Below are 18,335 nucleotides of genomic sequence, written 5' to 3'. Positions count from 1 at the left end.
TGAGTGCTGAAGTCTAGACAGCCTCCACGCAGTCAGTGTGGCATCAGGCATCTATATCCAATTGTCAAACCATGCATGAAGCTTTAATTAACGCGTGATTAAAGACATCATACTGACATCTTTCTTTGAATGGGCCCCAAAAACCCATGCGTAAGTCCATTATTTTCCCACGATAAGCATCGTCCACGCAGGCGAGAGTTTTCTCAATTCCATACGCCATGCATGTGAACTATGCATAGAGCTTTCAATCCCCCAAACTTATTTAAACAAAAAAAACGCAGCAATTTTCGCATCCATCTGGCATACGTGCGAACAATGCTTAGAGCTTCCAATCCAAAAATTGCAGCAATTAACATGATGATTAAAGACATCATGTATTACTTCACTGTTCGCAGTGTCAATTGCTTGAGATGGGCCTATACATACAGGCATCTTGTCTGAATTGTGCCCAGATATTTACCGTAGCAATTATAACTAACATATGAAAACTGTTGCTAGAAGTTAAAATAGTCTAACGCATGTTGCATGGCACAAGTTGCATTTTCAGTTTCCTCGAGCTTATTGAATGTGGCGGAAAAGCCAAGGCACTTCTCATCAGAATTTGTTGAGCTGCATAATCTTGCATCTTCAAATCTAAATGATAAATAGGATTTGTTTGATTGAACTTTCTATTAGAGAGCGCAGCATACAGCACTAAACACACATGCTCTGATACCAAATCAGGAACATTGAAGACTCATCGAATGAGCTTGTTCATTGCATTAACAACCATGGAAATTTATACACACGGATAGCCGTCAATTCTACAGTAATCTGCCGACTACCATTGATGACCTGCCGACTTCTAGAACATGCACTTTGACTATCTGTTGTATTCTCTAGATTAATCTAGCTACTACATTAACAGTGGTAGTTGGAATTAATATCTTCCAACCAATGTTGCACACATCGCGATCGGGATTTAATCGGCGCCGGGAAAAAATCGGAAAAATCGTTAAAATCGGGAAAAAATCGGGAAAAAATCGGAAAAAATCGTTTGGCACAAAAATATTCATTTTTTTTCATTTTTTTTCAATTTTTTTAATATCTAAACCATCTACAACATAAAATAAATACATTGACACATAAATATGATAAAAAAACTAATATATAAGATGTTCAATATCATTTCTAGCGCTAAAATCACACATAACATTGAATCATGTCCTGAATAGTAAGTCCTGAGTCCCAAGTCCAACTCAGCCTCAAAATATCAACAAAAAATATGATAATGTATCTCATCATGTCATAATGTCATATACAATAAAATGAAAGTCTAATCCTATTGATTTCCTCTGCCCCTCTTGCGAGAATATGGCACAGCTTTCTCTTTCCCTCTAGATGTAGAAGCTGGTGCCTGTGGTGGTGGAAATGGCAGTGGAGTCTGACGTGCTCTAGAAGCTGAAGAACTAGTAGTAGCAGCTACAAGAGGCTGAGGTGGACGGAGACCACGTCCTCTACTGGTGGTAGTGGTAGCCCGGGTAGCCCGGGTAGGCGGTGTCACCTCCTCCTCCTGCTCCTCCAACTCCTCCTCCTCCTGCTCCTGCTCCTCCTCCTCCTCCTCCTCCTCCTCCTCCCCCTCATCCTGCACTAACCAATCCTCAGTGGGATCCATGAGAGGCCTCTCGGTCTCAACCCTCCATTCAGCAGTGGTGTCAATCCCATCCAATGAGATGGCTTCCGTATCAGGTGTCTTCTCTAGTTGTTTCACCCACAATCGAAGATTGTAGTAGACATAGACCATGTCATTAAGTCTATGGGACTCCAACCTGTACAAACTTCAAAGTTCATGAAATAATAAATTAATAATTAATATTATAAAAAAAATATTGTTTAAAACTTTAATGAATTCAAAAATTTATTTGGAAATTTGCAATATTTTAAATGTTTAAGTGTTAACCTATTGCGCTTCTTGTTGTGTATTTTTTCAAATACACTCCAATTGCGCTCACATCCCGAGGAGCTGCATGTTTGGCTGAGGATGCGCACGGCAAGATTTTGCAAAAGGGGTACTCTGCCACCATACATCTTCCACCATGCGTCTACAACAAAATTACAAAGAAAATTTTAAATAAACATAAGAAAAAAATGGAATTTGAAGAAACAATGAAATTTGAAACAAAGTTACAAAGTACATACTACAAACTAAAAAATACCTGGGATTTTAACCGTCCTATCATTGATAGCCATCTCAAAGCCAAATGTGCCACCTGACAACTTATATTGCTCAATTTGTCTAGAGACCTCCATACGTTCTTCTGGAGTTTTCACCATCTTCTGGACACAGGTTAATAATCCTTCCACGACCTCAACATCAAAATTAAACCCACATGCATAAGAAAATGCAGGGTTCAGGAAAAGGCCAGCAGCATGAATGGGACGATGGAGTGTGTTGTTCCATCGCTCATCAATGACCTTCCATAGAAGGAGTTGTCTCTGGAACCCATCATCTCCCTTGTCATCATAGTAGGACCGAATGGCTTCTTTGGCCCTATCCATGGCTTCATACAAATAGCCCATTGCGGGCTTCTCACCATCTACCAACCGAAGAACCTTTACCAAAGGTTCTGTGACAGCGCACACCTCCTGCACTCCCGCCCAGAAGTCTTCTTGGTATGAAACAAGTCTGCAGACGGCCTCTCCTTCTGGTTTGCGGCTCATTGGCGAAGAACGCCACTCCTCTGAAACAAACATTCTCTTCAAATCCCACATAGAATTCAAGAGGGATTGAAGAGATATGAAACTCGTCGCAAACCGTGTAATGGCGGGGCGCACCAACTCTTTGTTGTTGGTGCATTTTCTCATCAAGCTAAGCACAGATGTGTGATTGTAAATAAATTTTGTGATGGTTTTTGATGAGTCAACAGCCTCTTTGACAAAGGGAATTTTCCCTATGTCCTCTAACATCAAATCAATACAATGGGCAGCACAAGGTGTCCAAAATAAAGTAGGATGCCTGTCCATAAGCAATCTACCAGCAGCAACATAATTTGCAGCGTTGTCCGTTATGACTTGGACAACATTTTCTGCACCCACCTCCAAAATAAACACATCCAGCAAATCACATAAATTTTTTGCATCTTTGATTTGATGAGTTGCATCAACAGATTTGATAAACATAGTCCCCAAGGGACAACTAACCAAGAAGTTTATAAGGGTTCTCCCCTTTTGGTCAGTCCAACCATCTGACATAACAGTGCATCCTGTTTGTGCCCATGATGCCCTAAAATCCTCCAATCTTTGGGTGCAGTCACGCTTTTCATCTTGAAGAAGCCGGCCTCTGAAATCATGAAGAGAAGGGAGTTTGTACCCTGGCAACAGCATCAAGAGTAGGTTGGAAAAATGGATTATTCCTTATAATGCTGAAAGGAATATCACTCCAGAGGAGAAATTTTGTCATCAACTTGTCAGCTTTTTCTTTTTCAGTTCTTTTCATCATTGAACCGATAGTTGGTTGTGAACCAGGTGTGGTTCGAGGAACAAAATATGATGATGCAGCAAACGGATTGACTGACGCTGCAGTAGAACCTGTGCCACTTGGCCCACTTCCTTCAACTGACCTTCTTAGTTGCCTTTTGAGTTCTTCTTTGGCGTCTCTAGTGTGCTCTAATTCTCCCAATGCTCTCATGGCTTTTTGGATAATTTCAGCATTTGTCTTTAGACAGGGCCCCACATCACGTCCAGGGATTTGTGCAAGGTGGAACTTCAACCTGTACACCCCCCCGAATATTTCCTTTCCACACAACTTGCAAATCAAGTTTTGTCTATCATTCGGAGTTTTAGGGTCACCATATTCCCAGAAAGGATCCAATTTCCTTGGCATGTTTGTTTTTGAATTTTGAATTTGCAAACCTATGGAAAAATAAGGATTAGGAAATAGGAATTTAGGATTACATAAATGATAATAGTAAATAGTAAATACAAATTACAATTTAGCATTTGCAAAATTACAAGCTAATTATTTCCAAAATCCCAATTTCTAAACCCAAAAAACAATGAAAAAAAAAAAAAAATAAACAATGTTTAAAGAAAATGAGAAAATAAAAAACAAAAATTGGTTCTCATAGTCATAACAAATAACCCATCCCAAATCAATGAAAAATTTCCAAAAATTCTTTAAAAACAATGAAAAACAAAGTTTTTAGAGAACCAAAACAAAAAAAAATTAATCTACATACCTGGTTTATGGACAAATTCGCGATCTTGGCTTGGATTCCTCCTAAAATCGGCTCCCACAAGCGACGGCAACCCTCTCCCTCCCTTCTTCTCCTTCTCCTCCTTCTCCTCCGCGGCGGACTGCTGAATGAATAAAATAAAAATCGAATTTCCATATAAAACGCCCGCTGCCCCCGTGCCCGGCGATTTTTTCCTTAAAAATCGCGATTTTTTCGAAAAAATCGCGATTTTTTAAAAAATCGCGATTTTTTCGATAAAAATCGTTAAAAAAAATTTCCACCGATTTTTTGGATAAAAATCGCGATTCGAATCGTCATTTTGAAAAAATCGCGATTTTCCGATTTTATCGCGATTAAATCGCGATGTGTGCAACACTGCTTCCAACACTCCCCCTTAATTCCAACTATATAACAAAGACACTATACTCTTAATCACGACGACCTAAACTTTAACTTGCCTGCTGGTCTAAGTCTCAGCTAGGCTTACAAAACATTTCATTTAACATTTCATTTTTGTCTTCTTGCGAAAGGGTCCATGCTTGTTCATTTGCTAAGTCTCAGCTAGGCTTACAAAACATTTCATTTAACATTTCATTTTTGTCTTCTTGCGAAAGGGTCCATGCTTGTTCATTTGCTGGTACAGTTTCATCTTCACCTTCCTGGGTTTCCTTATGAAATTCCTTTGCTCCTTGCTTACATACTTAACGTTAACAACCTCTTCTAGATTAGGATGCAATGCAAGATCCTGAACAAGGTAATCTAATTCAAGTTCTCCCCACTTTCCATGAGGAACCAGCAAACGAGCCATCAAAATGTAGTCATTTTTGAACATGAGCGGCCTCAGAAGAACATCCATGGTAGTATCCTCCACAGTCGCAGTCATCTTGAAAGCAGATCCAATACAACTTCTAACAATTGGGTTATGAGAGAAGCAAGTTTTACTCTGAGTGATTTCTTGATCCTCAACAACATGAGTGATTTCTTCAGCAACATGATCTTCAACAACATGACACTGTTTGTCAATGAACTCAAAAATACTGCTAATCCCAAATGGGTTCCTGAGAAAATGATCATTGTCAAAAAGATCTAAAAAATCTAAAAAGATAGACATATCCACTAGGCTTAAATTTTCTTTAAACTCTGGCCAGCTTTGACTTCAGAGTAGCACCAAGCTGAAGGCAAACAGATTTGAAACCCACACCTTTGGATTTCATACAGTCAACACACACCCACACAATTCAGGCATACACAGTCAGTCAAAAAACTCCTTCAAGTTAAATCTAAACTAAAATATAATCATTGTTTCTGATGATTTCACTAACAGATTAAGCACTGTGCATGAAATAAAAGAAAATCTGTAAATCATTGCGGAGACCCACAGAAAGGGCAAAAATTGAATTTCCGTTCCAACAAGCAGGAACAGGACCACTAGCGTAGTTTTCCAGCAAGGGAATCGCGCTTTGCTCAGCGACCAGCTATACCCTTCTCCCAAATCGATTTACACCGTTGTCTCAGCAAACTGCTTTCTTCAAAATGCACTAGCACAAACTTATGCACAGCTGCTCTCCACTCTCATCGCACCACAGCTCGTTCTTCTCCAGAGCACACAGCTCTTTCTTCTCCACACATCAAAACACAACGCTCGCCAAACACAAGTATCCTCTCAGCGACAAACAACACTCCAATCTTCACCGCCGCACGACGTCGCTCAAATCGTCAGCAATTCCTCAAAAAATAACTGTCTAGCAGTATTAACGCATGCAGCTCCTCAGGCTTCAGCGCTTAACACACAGTCTTCACCAAATGGCAATCGTCTTCAGCGGCTTCACCTTCCACTGGAAATTCTTTTCAGCAACGTCAATCTTCATCTCAGGTCAACACTTCTCCGACGCCTCCACAGAGCTCACACATACAATATACTATGATGCCTCCAGAACTATGGCACTCTGTATGCCGCTTCAACATGGATTAGCGTTCAACATGGCCCACACTGCGCCATCCAATTAGGCTAATCAACCCTACAGCACCATCCACAACCTCCAGCGCTCTCTTTTTTTCTTGCTAGATTGGCCGACTACAGGCTTTACAACACTACTGATATACAACTCAACTCGGCTCCTCTGCTCACCACTAAATCACACAGGCTCCAATCGCTAGACAGAGCCACTGCACAGGCACTAGTCTTGGCGTCCTCCACCAGGTTCCAAGAACACAACACCAAATTGCATAATATGCACTCCACTTGGCTCTCAAGCAACTAGGCTCCCTTATAAGCGGCCTCACAACAGCTCACAACCCAAGCTTCAAAAGCATTAAGCACAAAAACTTTGCTGGCCTAAAGCGCTACAACGCCACCAGATCTCGATGCCCTCGTCATACAATGCCACAAGGCCACATGGCAAATTTTCGGGCTGCAATCTTCGTTTCTACACAGAACGATGAAACCCATGACTCGATCTCACAGAAATAACACGTCAATAACCCAATAGCCTCGCAACAACCTTGCAACACAGGGCTCAACAACATCGCTTTGACCACAACACTCCTGTCCACAACAGGGCTTCAACTTGTACTCCACACCAGTCTTCACAACGCACACCACTAAGCCCTCTGCGTACCTCGCCAAACACAGCTCACCTGAACTCTATCTTCTGGACAATGCTGGACCACGCACACAGCGCCACCGGGCGACCTCTCACCACTCAAAACAGCCCACACTCCTGAGCTCTCCACTCGGCCGAAACCCTCGGCTCCGATACCATAATTAGAGAGCACAGCATACCGCACTAAACACACATGCTCTGATACCATATCAGAAACTGGAAGCTCATTTTTCTATGAGTCTTCCAGTTTCTGATACTTTCTGACAAACTAATCAACAAGGAAAGAATCATACTATGCCATATTAAAAGTATAAATGAGGGTAACATATTTACTCCTGTCAGGAACAGTCCGTTCTTAAATTAAGAAGTCCAAACCAAGTGAACGAAATTCAAGCCAGACCAAATTCATTGATTTGGCCAGCCGAGACGTATCATCATACACCAAATCCCCAACAGAAAAATTCAATAAGTTCGATGTCAAATCCGGCTTGACGTCTAGTACTATCATGGGAACTGATAGTAAAGTCCATTGAAATACAATTTCACTAAATGTAAAATGTGTGAACATGGTGTAATTGACAATAGGTTCAAAACTTAAATTACAGCTTACATTCCATCTAATGGCACAGACACATGAGCCCAAAAAAATTGACACATTCACCGATTAATTGAACATCTGTCAGAACCAACACAAATGTAAGTAGTCGTTATTATCATCGTCTGTGGGCATAAAACCAAATGTATCCAATATCCGAGGGGCAATAGATTACAAAATTGGAATGTTATACAGTTTCAAAAGAATATCCTAAATACAACTAGAATCTCTTCCAAGAAACAAATGAGCAACTCCCTTAAACAGCTGCTCATTATGGCATGCAATGCTATCACGGAGCAACTGCTGTATGACTACTACCTAGAAGTTTAACACAAATTTTGCAAGGCATCAAAGCCAAGACTCAAAATTTCCCATATTCCATCTGTTTGACTATCTGATAGCAAACAAAAACACTACAATATTCCAATTTATAATTTGGAAGATATACTCGGCAAAATGCTTGCAGTGAAACACAAATATATGCAGCGAAAACATGTATAACAAAATGAAATAAAATGTAGTTGCCACTCAAAAAATGGATGGCAGGCCGCCTATCCAAACCAAGGACCACAATTATACGACTCCTCGAATTTCATTCATTTAAGCAAACGCCCCCAATGGTCCAATCCTTCGGTCTATATTGAGGGAATACATTTCCGCATTTAATTGTGTATATCTTTACAGGTTTTTCAAAAGTGTGGCGGTTCTGCCAACATGAAACAATACAATCAGGTCCCACTATCATATATATAGTATAGCAAAACACTGCAGTTAATCAAAAACATAACTCAAATTTTAAGTAATTAGACAAAGAAAATTGAATTTTACATGATTAGCTTGGTGGGATTTCTTTGGAGCACTATCAGAATGCTCCAAACCAAGGTACTGCTCCCAAGCTCCATACACATCTCGCTTCTGTAGAAGCATTAAACCAAAATAACTGAAATAAATACCCCTGCTCAATCTTTGTATGCATTTAATTTCAATTGAACTCATAGCATAAAACATCACAACAGCAAAATAAATCCGACATATAACCTGAAAACGAGTAGACACGATGTCTGCATCTTGAAGATATTCAGGACGACCCAAAGAAATGAATGCGAAATTCCACTGTTACAAAAGAAAGGGACATTAAACCTGAATTATGGAAATGAAGCAGATTTGGATTACTAACATTTTGAAATATTAGAAAAAGCAAATATTCTCTACCTTGCAAAATTCTTCATCGGGAACATGCAATTTCATTTTTATTCTTTCTTTTACTTCTGCTAATGTTTCGCCTTCATGGATAGCCAAAAAGAAGGGCTCCCCGAAGTTTTACACCTTCAAAAAAATAAAAAGCTCAGAATCATTTTTTTAAATCAAAAGATTTAATCACTGCACTTGTTACACTCATTGAAGCTTAAAAGCATAGAATCCTTTGTTTTAGTAAAGTACATGTAAGGAAAACTAACAAATTTACCATATGGTTCTGAGATGCATCCTTTGTGAAATGATACACATGAATTAGCCAGTCCTGGGGACCTATATTTTTCTCCTCTTCTGGAACCTGTTCAGAGATGTCATTAAAGTAATCATCAAGCAACATCAAAATCGTTAGAACAATGGAAATTCGGAATACCTCCTCTGCTCGCAAAGCCCAATATTGCTCATTTATGTTCCCAATCTTTTCATTCGGGGGGAAAATCTGCATACAGAAACAAATTATTGGCATTAACTGAGAATGTGAAGTGATAGCCAGGTCACTAGATTTCACCATAATGAAAAATCATATGAATATAACAAACCATCAATAGACCAAAACTCCTAGAATAACCTTGTAAATTTTGTGGTAGAAGACCTCAAGCAATCTAATATCCGCCTTTCGATTTGAAAGCTCAACCTATTTTAACAAGAATAATAATGAATGCCAAGCACTGTCAGCAGTATACCTTGGAAGACAACTCGAAAGATAGAATCAATAGAAACACAAGGCTCCCAATAGTTTGCTTCAGCAATGACAAGTAACAGTGTCTATTCATAAGTAACATCCACAATAAAACATTGACATGTCACTGAACAAGCTCCCTTGTACGTAAGCAGACAAAACATTACAGTGCAGAAAGCAAATTAATATATAAAGTCAATCCACAGAAATTGAAAATTGATTGTATACCAAATCAGATGAATTAACACAATTGTTTAGAAAGAATACCACATCTCCACATAATGTTATTGTTAAAAATTCAAATATTAAACTTGACATTGATATCATGTGTTGACCAAGTTCGAAATTACCACAAAATGACAATTCATGCACTACACATACATCCAAGAATGTACAAAAGCAATGGGGAATTAAAAAGAAAAGTGAATGTAAAAAACCTTTGTCTTAAGTTCATTGATAACATCACCAACAGTACTCTGTTTGGGCAATCTGATGCTGTGCACAGATACCTGTTATAAAGCTAAAAAACATCAATCACATAACAAAAAATTGATGCTGCGAGTATAGCATTATACATGCAGCTCCTACACTGCACAATCAAACTAGTCCTAATATATTGCTCACCTCATCTTTTGTTGAATGATGGAAAGCAACCTTCAAAGATTTTAGCCCTTGCAGCTCTGGAAGAGGGATATCGAGAATTTCATAATACAAGATGTCAGAAGTCTGTCAAAAACAACCATCCATAACTCAGTACATTGAAGAGCTGGCACATAATAGAGTTTCACTTCCAAAAATCTGAAAATATACCCACAAATTTACTTCTATTTTTGAATGAATAAAAGCATGTGATGTGTACCTGATTATAATGTATTAACATATCACTTAAGTGATCTACACCTCTGAATCTGATGGGTTGAGGCTTTGGTTGATGTGAGTAGCAATTATGTGCTGTGAGACGGATTTTTGAGGGATCGTCCAAATCAAGTTGCTGTGCAACTCTCTCCACAACATCGTCATAAGTAGAGAGCTTTGAGCTACAAGAGTTACAAACCATGACTATAAATAAGCCACCATTGTCCCTTAACTTTTAAGATATAAATAAAAAATAATTCCCTCCCTCTATATAATTACAAATACCAAGGTTCAAATCACTTACAGTTCCAAACAAAAATCGTCTTCCTTGGACCTATCCAGGCGCCGAAAATGTACAATCTACAGAAGAAAATCACCACTAAAAATTTAATAATCTTCTCTATTCACCCCACTTGGCAATGGAAGATACAGATGCAACATAATTCATAAAGACAGAATTTTGGATAAAAGAAATAATTAACAAATCGTACAGAAAAATTTAGTATGTAAAATCCTACATAAAATTTACAGAGGAGAAATTTAGCCATACATCATTAAATGAAGGCAATTATTATTAGCCTTAGTCTTATTTCTATGCAGATAATGATGCAGGGAAAAATATTAGCTAACATATATTTTACATGTTATTCTTCTAACACCTAACATTTTTATTTCTTGCAACAGAATGGTGCCTCTACATTGGGCACTTTCATAAAAATTACAAAACAAACAAGTAAGTCACACCAGGGATGTCTGTACAAGTCAACTAGGCATTTGTTTGTACATGCTAACACCTGAGAAGATAAAAATTCATAAATTATTTGAAGTTAAACAGTAAAACCCTATGGTTGCTATGGGAGGCAGGCGCAAGGGGGATCATTCTAGATCGTGAAGGAGATCAAGAACTTACCTATGCTTGGGGTCTGGTTTATGTTTCTAACAATGAGCAGAAACACTTTTGGTTTATCAAGACCTTGTGTTGATCAAGAAGGGGATAAAATGTGCTACTGTGTTAGGGGATACAGCTCCAAAACGATGTTTACCTTGCTAGACTCCTCAGGTACCTTGTATCCATAATTCAACCGCTCACATCCAGGTCACCTTGGGTGTGGAATTAGGAGTGATGAGAATAGATGGAGGGTCTGTCCATCTACCCCCTCCCATCATATTATACCTCCTAAGTCATGGCAATGCACCATAAACCCAATTGTCATCCCAAGCATGTGAGCAATAAGTGGGTGTTAATGCCCTGTGGATGTGTGCTTTTCATTTTACCTCACATGCATCAGGTATTATTAAGGGTTGCAACATACGGAGAGTTCATGGCCATGGTTTTATTGTCCAGCTGTGATATGTGGGTTGGAGAGTCTGGTTATTACCCTAGAACTGGAGCAGTCGGATTCTGAACATGGCCACGAACTTTGCTCCACAGGACATTTTCATGGGGGCTTGATTGGGGAGTCTTCATGAATTCTGGATGCCAATCTGTGCAGAACACCTAGCCATGGCCACTAATAACAGCCAGTATGGTACAAGGGGCTGTGAGCAGCAGATTCCACAGCTTCAGAATGATTTGTCAAATTCTTCTAAAAGGTGATCACTATGGCCGAAGTTCTACCCTTGTTCCACCCAAGGATACGAGATCCAGATACCTTATCTGCTTCTGGCCAAGTACTTTTCTACCCACCTTCATCAATTCCTTCAGATCTTATCGCTCACTTTGGATCAGGATACTTGGTCATGTATTGATGCGAATAACATTTTCGTAAAGATCCAATAAATATCCTGGTTGATCCAAAAGGAATAAGGGAAGAAAGACCATATGGAAAACAAAGAGATAGATTATCTCCTTTTTAATTGAATTTCAGCTGATTCGAAGCAATAAATTATAATGTCGTGATTTGCATGAATCATACTAATGTTTGGTATTCAAGTATCCATATATGTTATAAAGATTGATGATCTGTTCTGATTAGGTGTCTGAACTCGAGATGTGAAAATTAATTATACTTTTTCTTTTATAATCTATTAATCACCTTCCAGGCTTCAACCCTCCAATTTTGAAAATTATAATATTATCCGCAGGTTGTAGGTCTCAATCGAAGAATTTATCATAAAGGGTGTTTTGCAAAATTTAATTGCCACAATCTAATTATTAGAAGTTTTGGTTTTTTTACCAAAATTCCGTGATACAATTTTGGGTGAGATTGTGATTTTTCATTGTTTAAAATGCATTTTTGAACTCATAAATGGATTCAGCACCCTGAAAAACCTCATGGCACTCAAATTGTGCAAATTAAACAGCTCAAACTTACAATTCTAACAAAGCCCTGCCAAATTTCTGGCAAAATCAACCAAAAAATATGCCAAGAAAAGGGCCAACACATCCAAAGTTAAACTACGACAATTCAGTTAGCTTCAATGTCAAAGCATTAGTTCCACTATAATTTGTGTGGGTAATTTCAGTAAATTATTCTGCAAAAATTGCTTCATGTCAAAGAAAACATCAAACTGATAAAGACAACATGATAATATCTAAATATTATCTCGATGTCACAATTTTTTACCCCAAAAGAATATTATTGTAGTAAACCGTGCAATATTTTCAGTCTCATGAATATCACGAGATTCATGAAGAATCAACCTGCCCACAGACAGAGGTGCATAAAATTATTTTTTGTCTTTTTGGATATTTTGTATTTATTTATTTTACCAATATTTTGCAATATTTCCAACATTGCAGATATTTTCTTTTCCAGTACCGTGGCAATATTATAATGTTTGCAACATTGCAAAGCACTTATTCGAAAGAACATTGCTAAGCACTTAAACATGGAAATGAAGATATTTCATGTAAACGAAAAAATGGCCTTGACAAGTTTCAACATTAGACATAAAATTAAAAGCATGACTTCACCAGGGAACTATGGTGCATTATAATAGAAATCGGGCAATTAACATTTGTGAGCTATGTAATTGAGATTCTAAGCAATGATAATGTTTGCAACATTGCAAAGCACTTATTTTCCAAAGAACATTGCTAATTAGTAAGCACTTAAACATGGAAATGAAGATATTACATGTAAGCGAATAAAAATAAGTAAATAAAAAAATTTGGCCTTGACAAGTTACAACACTAGACATAAAATTAAAAACAGGACATCACCAGGGAACTACGGTGCATTATAATAGAAATCAGGCAATTAACATTTGTGAGCTACGTAATTGGGAGTCATGCATCACCCAATAAGTAAATAATGATAATAGTCTCCTGGAACTATAGAGGAATGGGCTCACCTGTTAAGGAAAATGCAACAAGAGACATTTTGACAAATGAGAACCCAGATATCCTTATGATCCAGGAGACAAAAGTAAACAACCAAGAATCGGAAAATCTGGAAAAAAAAAAAAAAAAAAAGTTCACGCAATATGAAGGGGAAGCAATTCAGGCAACTAGAGCATCAGGAGGCATATGCACAATCTGGAAAAAAGAAAGATGGGAATTAATGGGGAAGAAAGCAGGGCAACACTGGATTCTAACGGATCTGAGGAGGATCAACACAGAAGAGAAATACAGGGTGATAAACATATACGCCCCCAACCACTATAAGGAGAAAGAACAGTGTTGGGAAACAATAAAGGAAGTACTACAAGAAACTCAAGATGGAAAAATAATTTTAGGAGGAGACTTAAATTTGGTTAGAAGCACAGAGGAAAATTTTGGAGGAAACTTTCACGCAGATCCATCCAGAAACTCTTTAGAAGAAATAATGGAACAGCATAGCCTTCTGGATATTCCTCCAAACAATGGAAAATATACATGGAATAACAAGAGAGTGGGTAAAAGTAACATAAAAGAAAGATTGGACAGAATACTGATCCAAGACAACATAGCAACATTGTACAACTCTATCAAATCCAAAATCATTCACACCACAGCCTCTAATCATAAACCCGTTGTAATAGCAATGGGCAAAATGGAAAACCAAGGCCCACTCCCGTTCAGGTACAACTCAATTTGAGACAACAACACAGAAATCAACAAGGTAGTCAAAGTAGCATGGGCACTAAGAATATTAGGCTCACCACAATACATATGGGAGACAAAACTAAAAAATGTAAGAATCAAGCTAAAGAGTGGACAAGGGAAAGAAAAACAAAATGGACAGCTTGCAAGCGGAAAAAGAAAGTAAAGAAGAAAACAAGCAAGACTACCTTAAAGAGAAAAAAAATTTCTGGGAGATATACAGAGAAAACAGGAAACAGGAGGAAGAGGCTAGACTGAAATCTAGAAACATCTGGCTTAATGCAGGGGATAAGAATAGAACATTTTTTCATAATAGCATGAAAGTCAGAAGCGCTGGAAATCAGATAGAAAAAATACAAGTGGAAAATCAAGAAATTAAAGGAGTGGAAGAAATAAAAAAAGTAGCCCACAAGCACTTCAAAAATTTACTGTCAGCAACGAAGGAACCAGCTGAATGTGAAGAAATTCTGCGGCATACAAAGAAGAAAATAAGAAAAGAATAAAACAAAGATATGTGTAAGGACCTCATAGAAGAAGAAATTGTGAAGGCCATTTGGAGCCTGCATCCGGACAAAGCGCCCGGGCCTGATGGATTCACAATAGCCTTCTACAGAAATCATTAGAATACAATAAGAAATGATATCTTAAGAATGACAAAAAAAGTTAAAAAAAAAAAGAAAAAGAAAATGGGAGGCCACACAAGGTCATCCTATCTGGTTTTGGTTCCAAAGGAAACAAATCCATCCACCTTTAACAGGTTTAGGCCCATTTCACTGTGCAATTCCTCCTACAAGATAATAACAAAAATAGTGGCAAACAGAATAAAGAAAGTGCTACACTTAATCATCTCAGAAAATCAAGGAGGGTTTGTCCCAAACAGACAAATCATTGACAATGTCATCATAGTACAGGACGCTGTCCACTCTAGTATCTTGAAGCAAGAAAAAGGTATGACAATCAAACTAGATATGGCAAACGCTTTCAATAGAGTCAACCACTCATATTTATTGGCTGTACTTCAGAAACTTGACTTCTCAAAAGAAATAATAGAAGTGATAAAAGAATGCATATCCACCCCTTGGATAGCCCCTCTCATCAATGGAAGACCCAGAGAATTTTTTCAAAGCACAAGAGGCCTAAAGCAAAGCTGCTCTCTATCACCATTTCTATATATAATAATGGCAGAAACTCTAAGTAGAGCATTGGAAACTCAGAGGAAAGAAAGAACAATCACAGGATTGAGGATAACAAAAGGAATAAGGACTATAAATCACTCCTTGTTTGCAGATGATACATTGCTGATGGGAGGAGCATCAACAATAATAGCAAGAAGGTTCAAAAAAATAATGGATGCATTTCTACAGGTGTCAGGAGGACTTTTGAATAATACAAAATGCAGGATCTATGGGTGGAACATTCCAGCACGAACTATGCAAAGAATTTCCCAAATCATGGAAATCCCAGCACAGGAAAACTGGAGTCATTTCCTCTATCTGGGATTACCAATATCAAAAGAGATAATGAAGGCAGAAATATGGACAAAACAAATTGGGAAAATGCAAGACAGGATAAAGAACTGGGGAATGATGTGGTTAAATATGGCTGGAAGGGTGATATTAATTAAGGCCCTCCTTGCTGCACTACCAATATATCAATATGCCCTAATCATGGCACCAACCAGTGCTCACAAGCAGATGGAATTAATTCTAAGAAGTTTTCTTTGACAATGAGGGAAGCAGGAAAACAAAAAATTTAGTCTGGTAAGGGGGGAACAAGTAGTGCTACCATATGAACAAGGAGGATTGTCTATTTGGCTGCCTAGGCTCATGAATGCAGCCCTGGGAATGGGAATTTACGGAATGAGAACATCCCAATAAGACAAAGCACCCAAGTATGGAAGCTAGTCAAAAGAGTCATTCCAATAATGGGCAGCCATATATCCAAAACTCCTAGGAATGGACAAAAAACCTCGATTTGGGAAGACAGAATCATGGGAAAAGAACCTTTATAGGATCACCCAGTAATGGAGGACATTCAAGAGTGGATGAGTGGGAAAGGCCTTAATACCTTACATTCAATCTCTCTATGGAATCAGAAGGAGTGGAAGGAATGGAAAAGGCCAACAATTCCAGCAAACATGGAAGGACAATGGAATAAACTCAAGTAGCATCTAAAGGGGGCAGCACCAATGCATACTAATGAGGAAGACAATTACCTCTGGGACCCAAGTAATGGGCAATATACAGTCAAATCTGGATACAAAATTCTTCAAGACCAAATCAATCAGCAAGAATGGGAACCATGGAAAATAGCATGGAAATCAGAAAGTTTGCCTAAAATAAAAGTCTTCATTTGGACCTTATTAAAAGGAAAGATCCTGACTAGCGAAAATCTGAAAAAAAAAAAAAAAAAAAAAAAAAAAAAAAAAAAAAAAAAAAAAAAAAAAAAAATCCATGGGCCATCAAGATGCCCATTGTGCCAACAGGCAGAAGAAACCATTCAACACTTGTTTCAGGATTGTAAATTCTCAAGAGAATGCTGGGAGCAGCTCTTGAGCCCGCTGGAAGTAAACATAGAATATGGTAAACCAATGCCGGAATTCCTCAATCTTCTGGGGAAAGCCTACCCATATGCTGCAAAGAAGAAAAACACAATTATAAGAATCTGGAAATGTATCCCAATAGTCCTATGCTGGCAAATTTGGTTGACCCGGAACAGGTGCATCTTTAAAAACCAAAATCCCAGAATTGGAAAAACATTATCAAAAGCATGGGGATTAACGTCAGAAATATTCAATGAAAAAGGAACTTCTCCAATGGACTATATCATCCTTCAACAATAAGAAAGAGAATGGCTTCACAAAGCCATAATAGACAACAATGGTAAAAAGGGACAGAGAAAAGAAATGTCAGAGGAAAACTGGAAGTTGAGAATGAATGAGGAAGAAATTGAAAGCTGGAAAAGACAACAAAATAGAATTTGTTTCCGATTTAACGGAAACTCCAAGAATAATCTCGGAAAGGCAGGAGCAAGCGAAATAATTTTTTACCCAAGTGGGAAAAAAATTGTCACATATGAATGGGGATTGGGACAAATATCAAATAATAAGGCCGAAGCTTATAGCTTATTCTTGGGGACAAAAATAATTAAAAAAAGAGGAATTCAAAATCCAATAATCCTGGGAGATTCAGCCATCATAACTGAGACAATGACCCGAGCCAAAAGTCCAAGCAATGAGTATATGAGAAGAATTATCAAAAGAATAAGAAAGAATTTAGAAGCGTCTGGTATCGTAACTTTTAAACATATAATGAGGTGCCACAAACAAGCAACGGATTTTTATGCAAATCAAGCAGTGGAGAGGAATGAAGGAAAAATGTACAGGAAAATAATAAGGAATATCACCACTCTGTGCCTTAAGATCAAAATGAATTTCAGAATATTAATGCATTGGGGAAAAAATGGGCAAAGCATGACAAATTATGGAAAAAAAAAAAAAAAAAAACAAAAAACTCATAAAATCAAAAAACAAACAGCCAAAAGATATTTTAGAAAATCATGGAAAGACAAAAGGAAAAGCAAGGAAAAAAGGAGGAAAAAACAAGCATTGGCAGAAACAGCAATATAAATCAACAAGACTATGAGCAAGAAAAAAAATGCCTAGAAGGAAAGTGGGCTATAGAAGGGAAAAGCGAAAAAAAATTAGCACACAACTCCAACGAATGGGGAGTCAAGTATGGAGTTAAGCTATCAGATCAGAAGCACCCTCACAATAAAGCAGCCAGCAGGGAGGAGCGATCTATAGGCCAGCGCTTCCCAAAGGAGCCCTCAGGTCTTCACGCAGGAAGCCCAGCTCATTGGACAGCAAGAGCACTAGCTCTCTGCGCAGCAATTAAGCAAGCCCCCGCGTGGACTGAAGACGAGCAATATTCTTGTTTCCTTACAAACTCTTCTGAGCACTTTGTACATCGATTTCCAGCACCAGCGTTTCAGGTGGCGGCTATTGGCAAAGAATCTCAACGCTCAAGGCCTGGGACTAGCCAACACCCCTCCGCAGTACCTCCATGCTACCTCACACAGTTCAGAAAGTTAATCAGCCCCCTCTCATCTC

The 18,335-nt window shown here is 38.2% G+C and overlaps 1 protein-coding gene and 1 pseudogene across 2 annotated transcripts in view; both read right to left on the bottom strand.

The window, feature by feature from the left end:
* Positions 1 to 1,131: 1,131 nt before the first annotated feature.
* LOC149141495 (uncharacterized) lies at positions 1,132 to 5,097 on the bottom strand. Its single transcript, XM_089451253.1, has 4 exons — positions 4,912 to 5,097; positions 2,196 to 3,075; positions 1,940 to 2,081; positions 1,132 to 1,808 (listed from the first exon to the last, which is right to left on the bottom strand). The coding sequence occupies exons 1-4, from the start codon at positions 5,095 to 5,097 to the stop codon at positions 1,322 to 1,324; spliced, it is 1,695 nt and encodes a 564-aa protein (XP_089307379.1). The 3' UTR covers positions 1,132 to 1,321.
* A 2,160-nt stretch (positions 5,098 to 7,257) lies between these two features.
* Positions 7,258 to 18,335, bottom strand: part of LOC149141494 (ubiquitin C-terminal hydrolase 13-like) — a 65,360-nt pseudogene continuing 54,282 nt past the window's right edge. The window contains exons 24-33 of the transcript XR_016265082.1: positions 10,502 to 10,557; positions 10,202 to 10,379; positions 9,967 to 10,068; positions 9,780 to 9,851; positions 9,232 to 9,297; positions 8,878 to 9,102; positions 8,625 to 8,738; positions 8,451 to 8,525; positions 8,241 to 8,327; positions 7,258 to 8,118 (exon numbers count right to left, since the gene is read on the bottom strand). The product of XR_016265082.1 is annotated as a ubiquitin C-terminal hydrolase 13-like (transcript). The remainder of the gene's footprint in view (positions 8,119 to 8,240; positions 8,328 to 8,450; positions 8,526 to 8,624; positions 8,739 to 8,877; positions 9,103 to 9,231; positions 9,298 to 9,779; positions 9,852 to 9,966; positions 10,069 to 10,201; positions 10,380 to 10,501; positions 10,558 to 18,335) is intronic.

The sequence above is a fragment of the Pinus tabuliformis genome, chromosome X (assembly GCF_031772625.1).
Source record: "Pinus tabuliformis cultivar Carrire ecotype Pingquan chromosome X, CPIR1, whole genome shotgun sequence".
Lineage (NCBI taxonomy): Eukaryota > Viridiplantae > Streptophyta > Pinopsida > Pinales > Pinaceae > Pinus > Pinus tabuliformis.
Note: the sequence above shows the minus strand (reverse complement) of the source record. Positions and strands in the feature narration are given on the sequence as shown.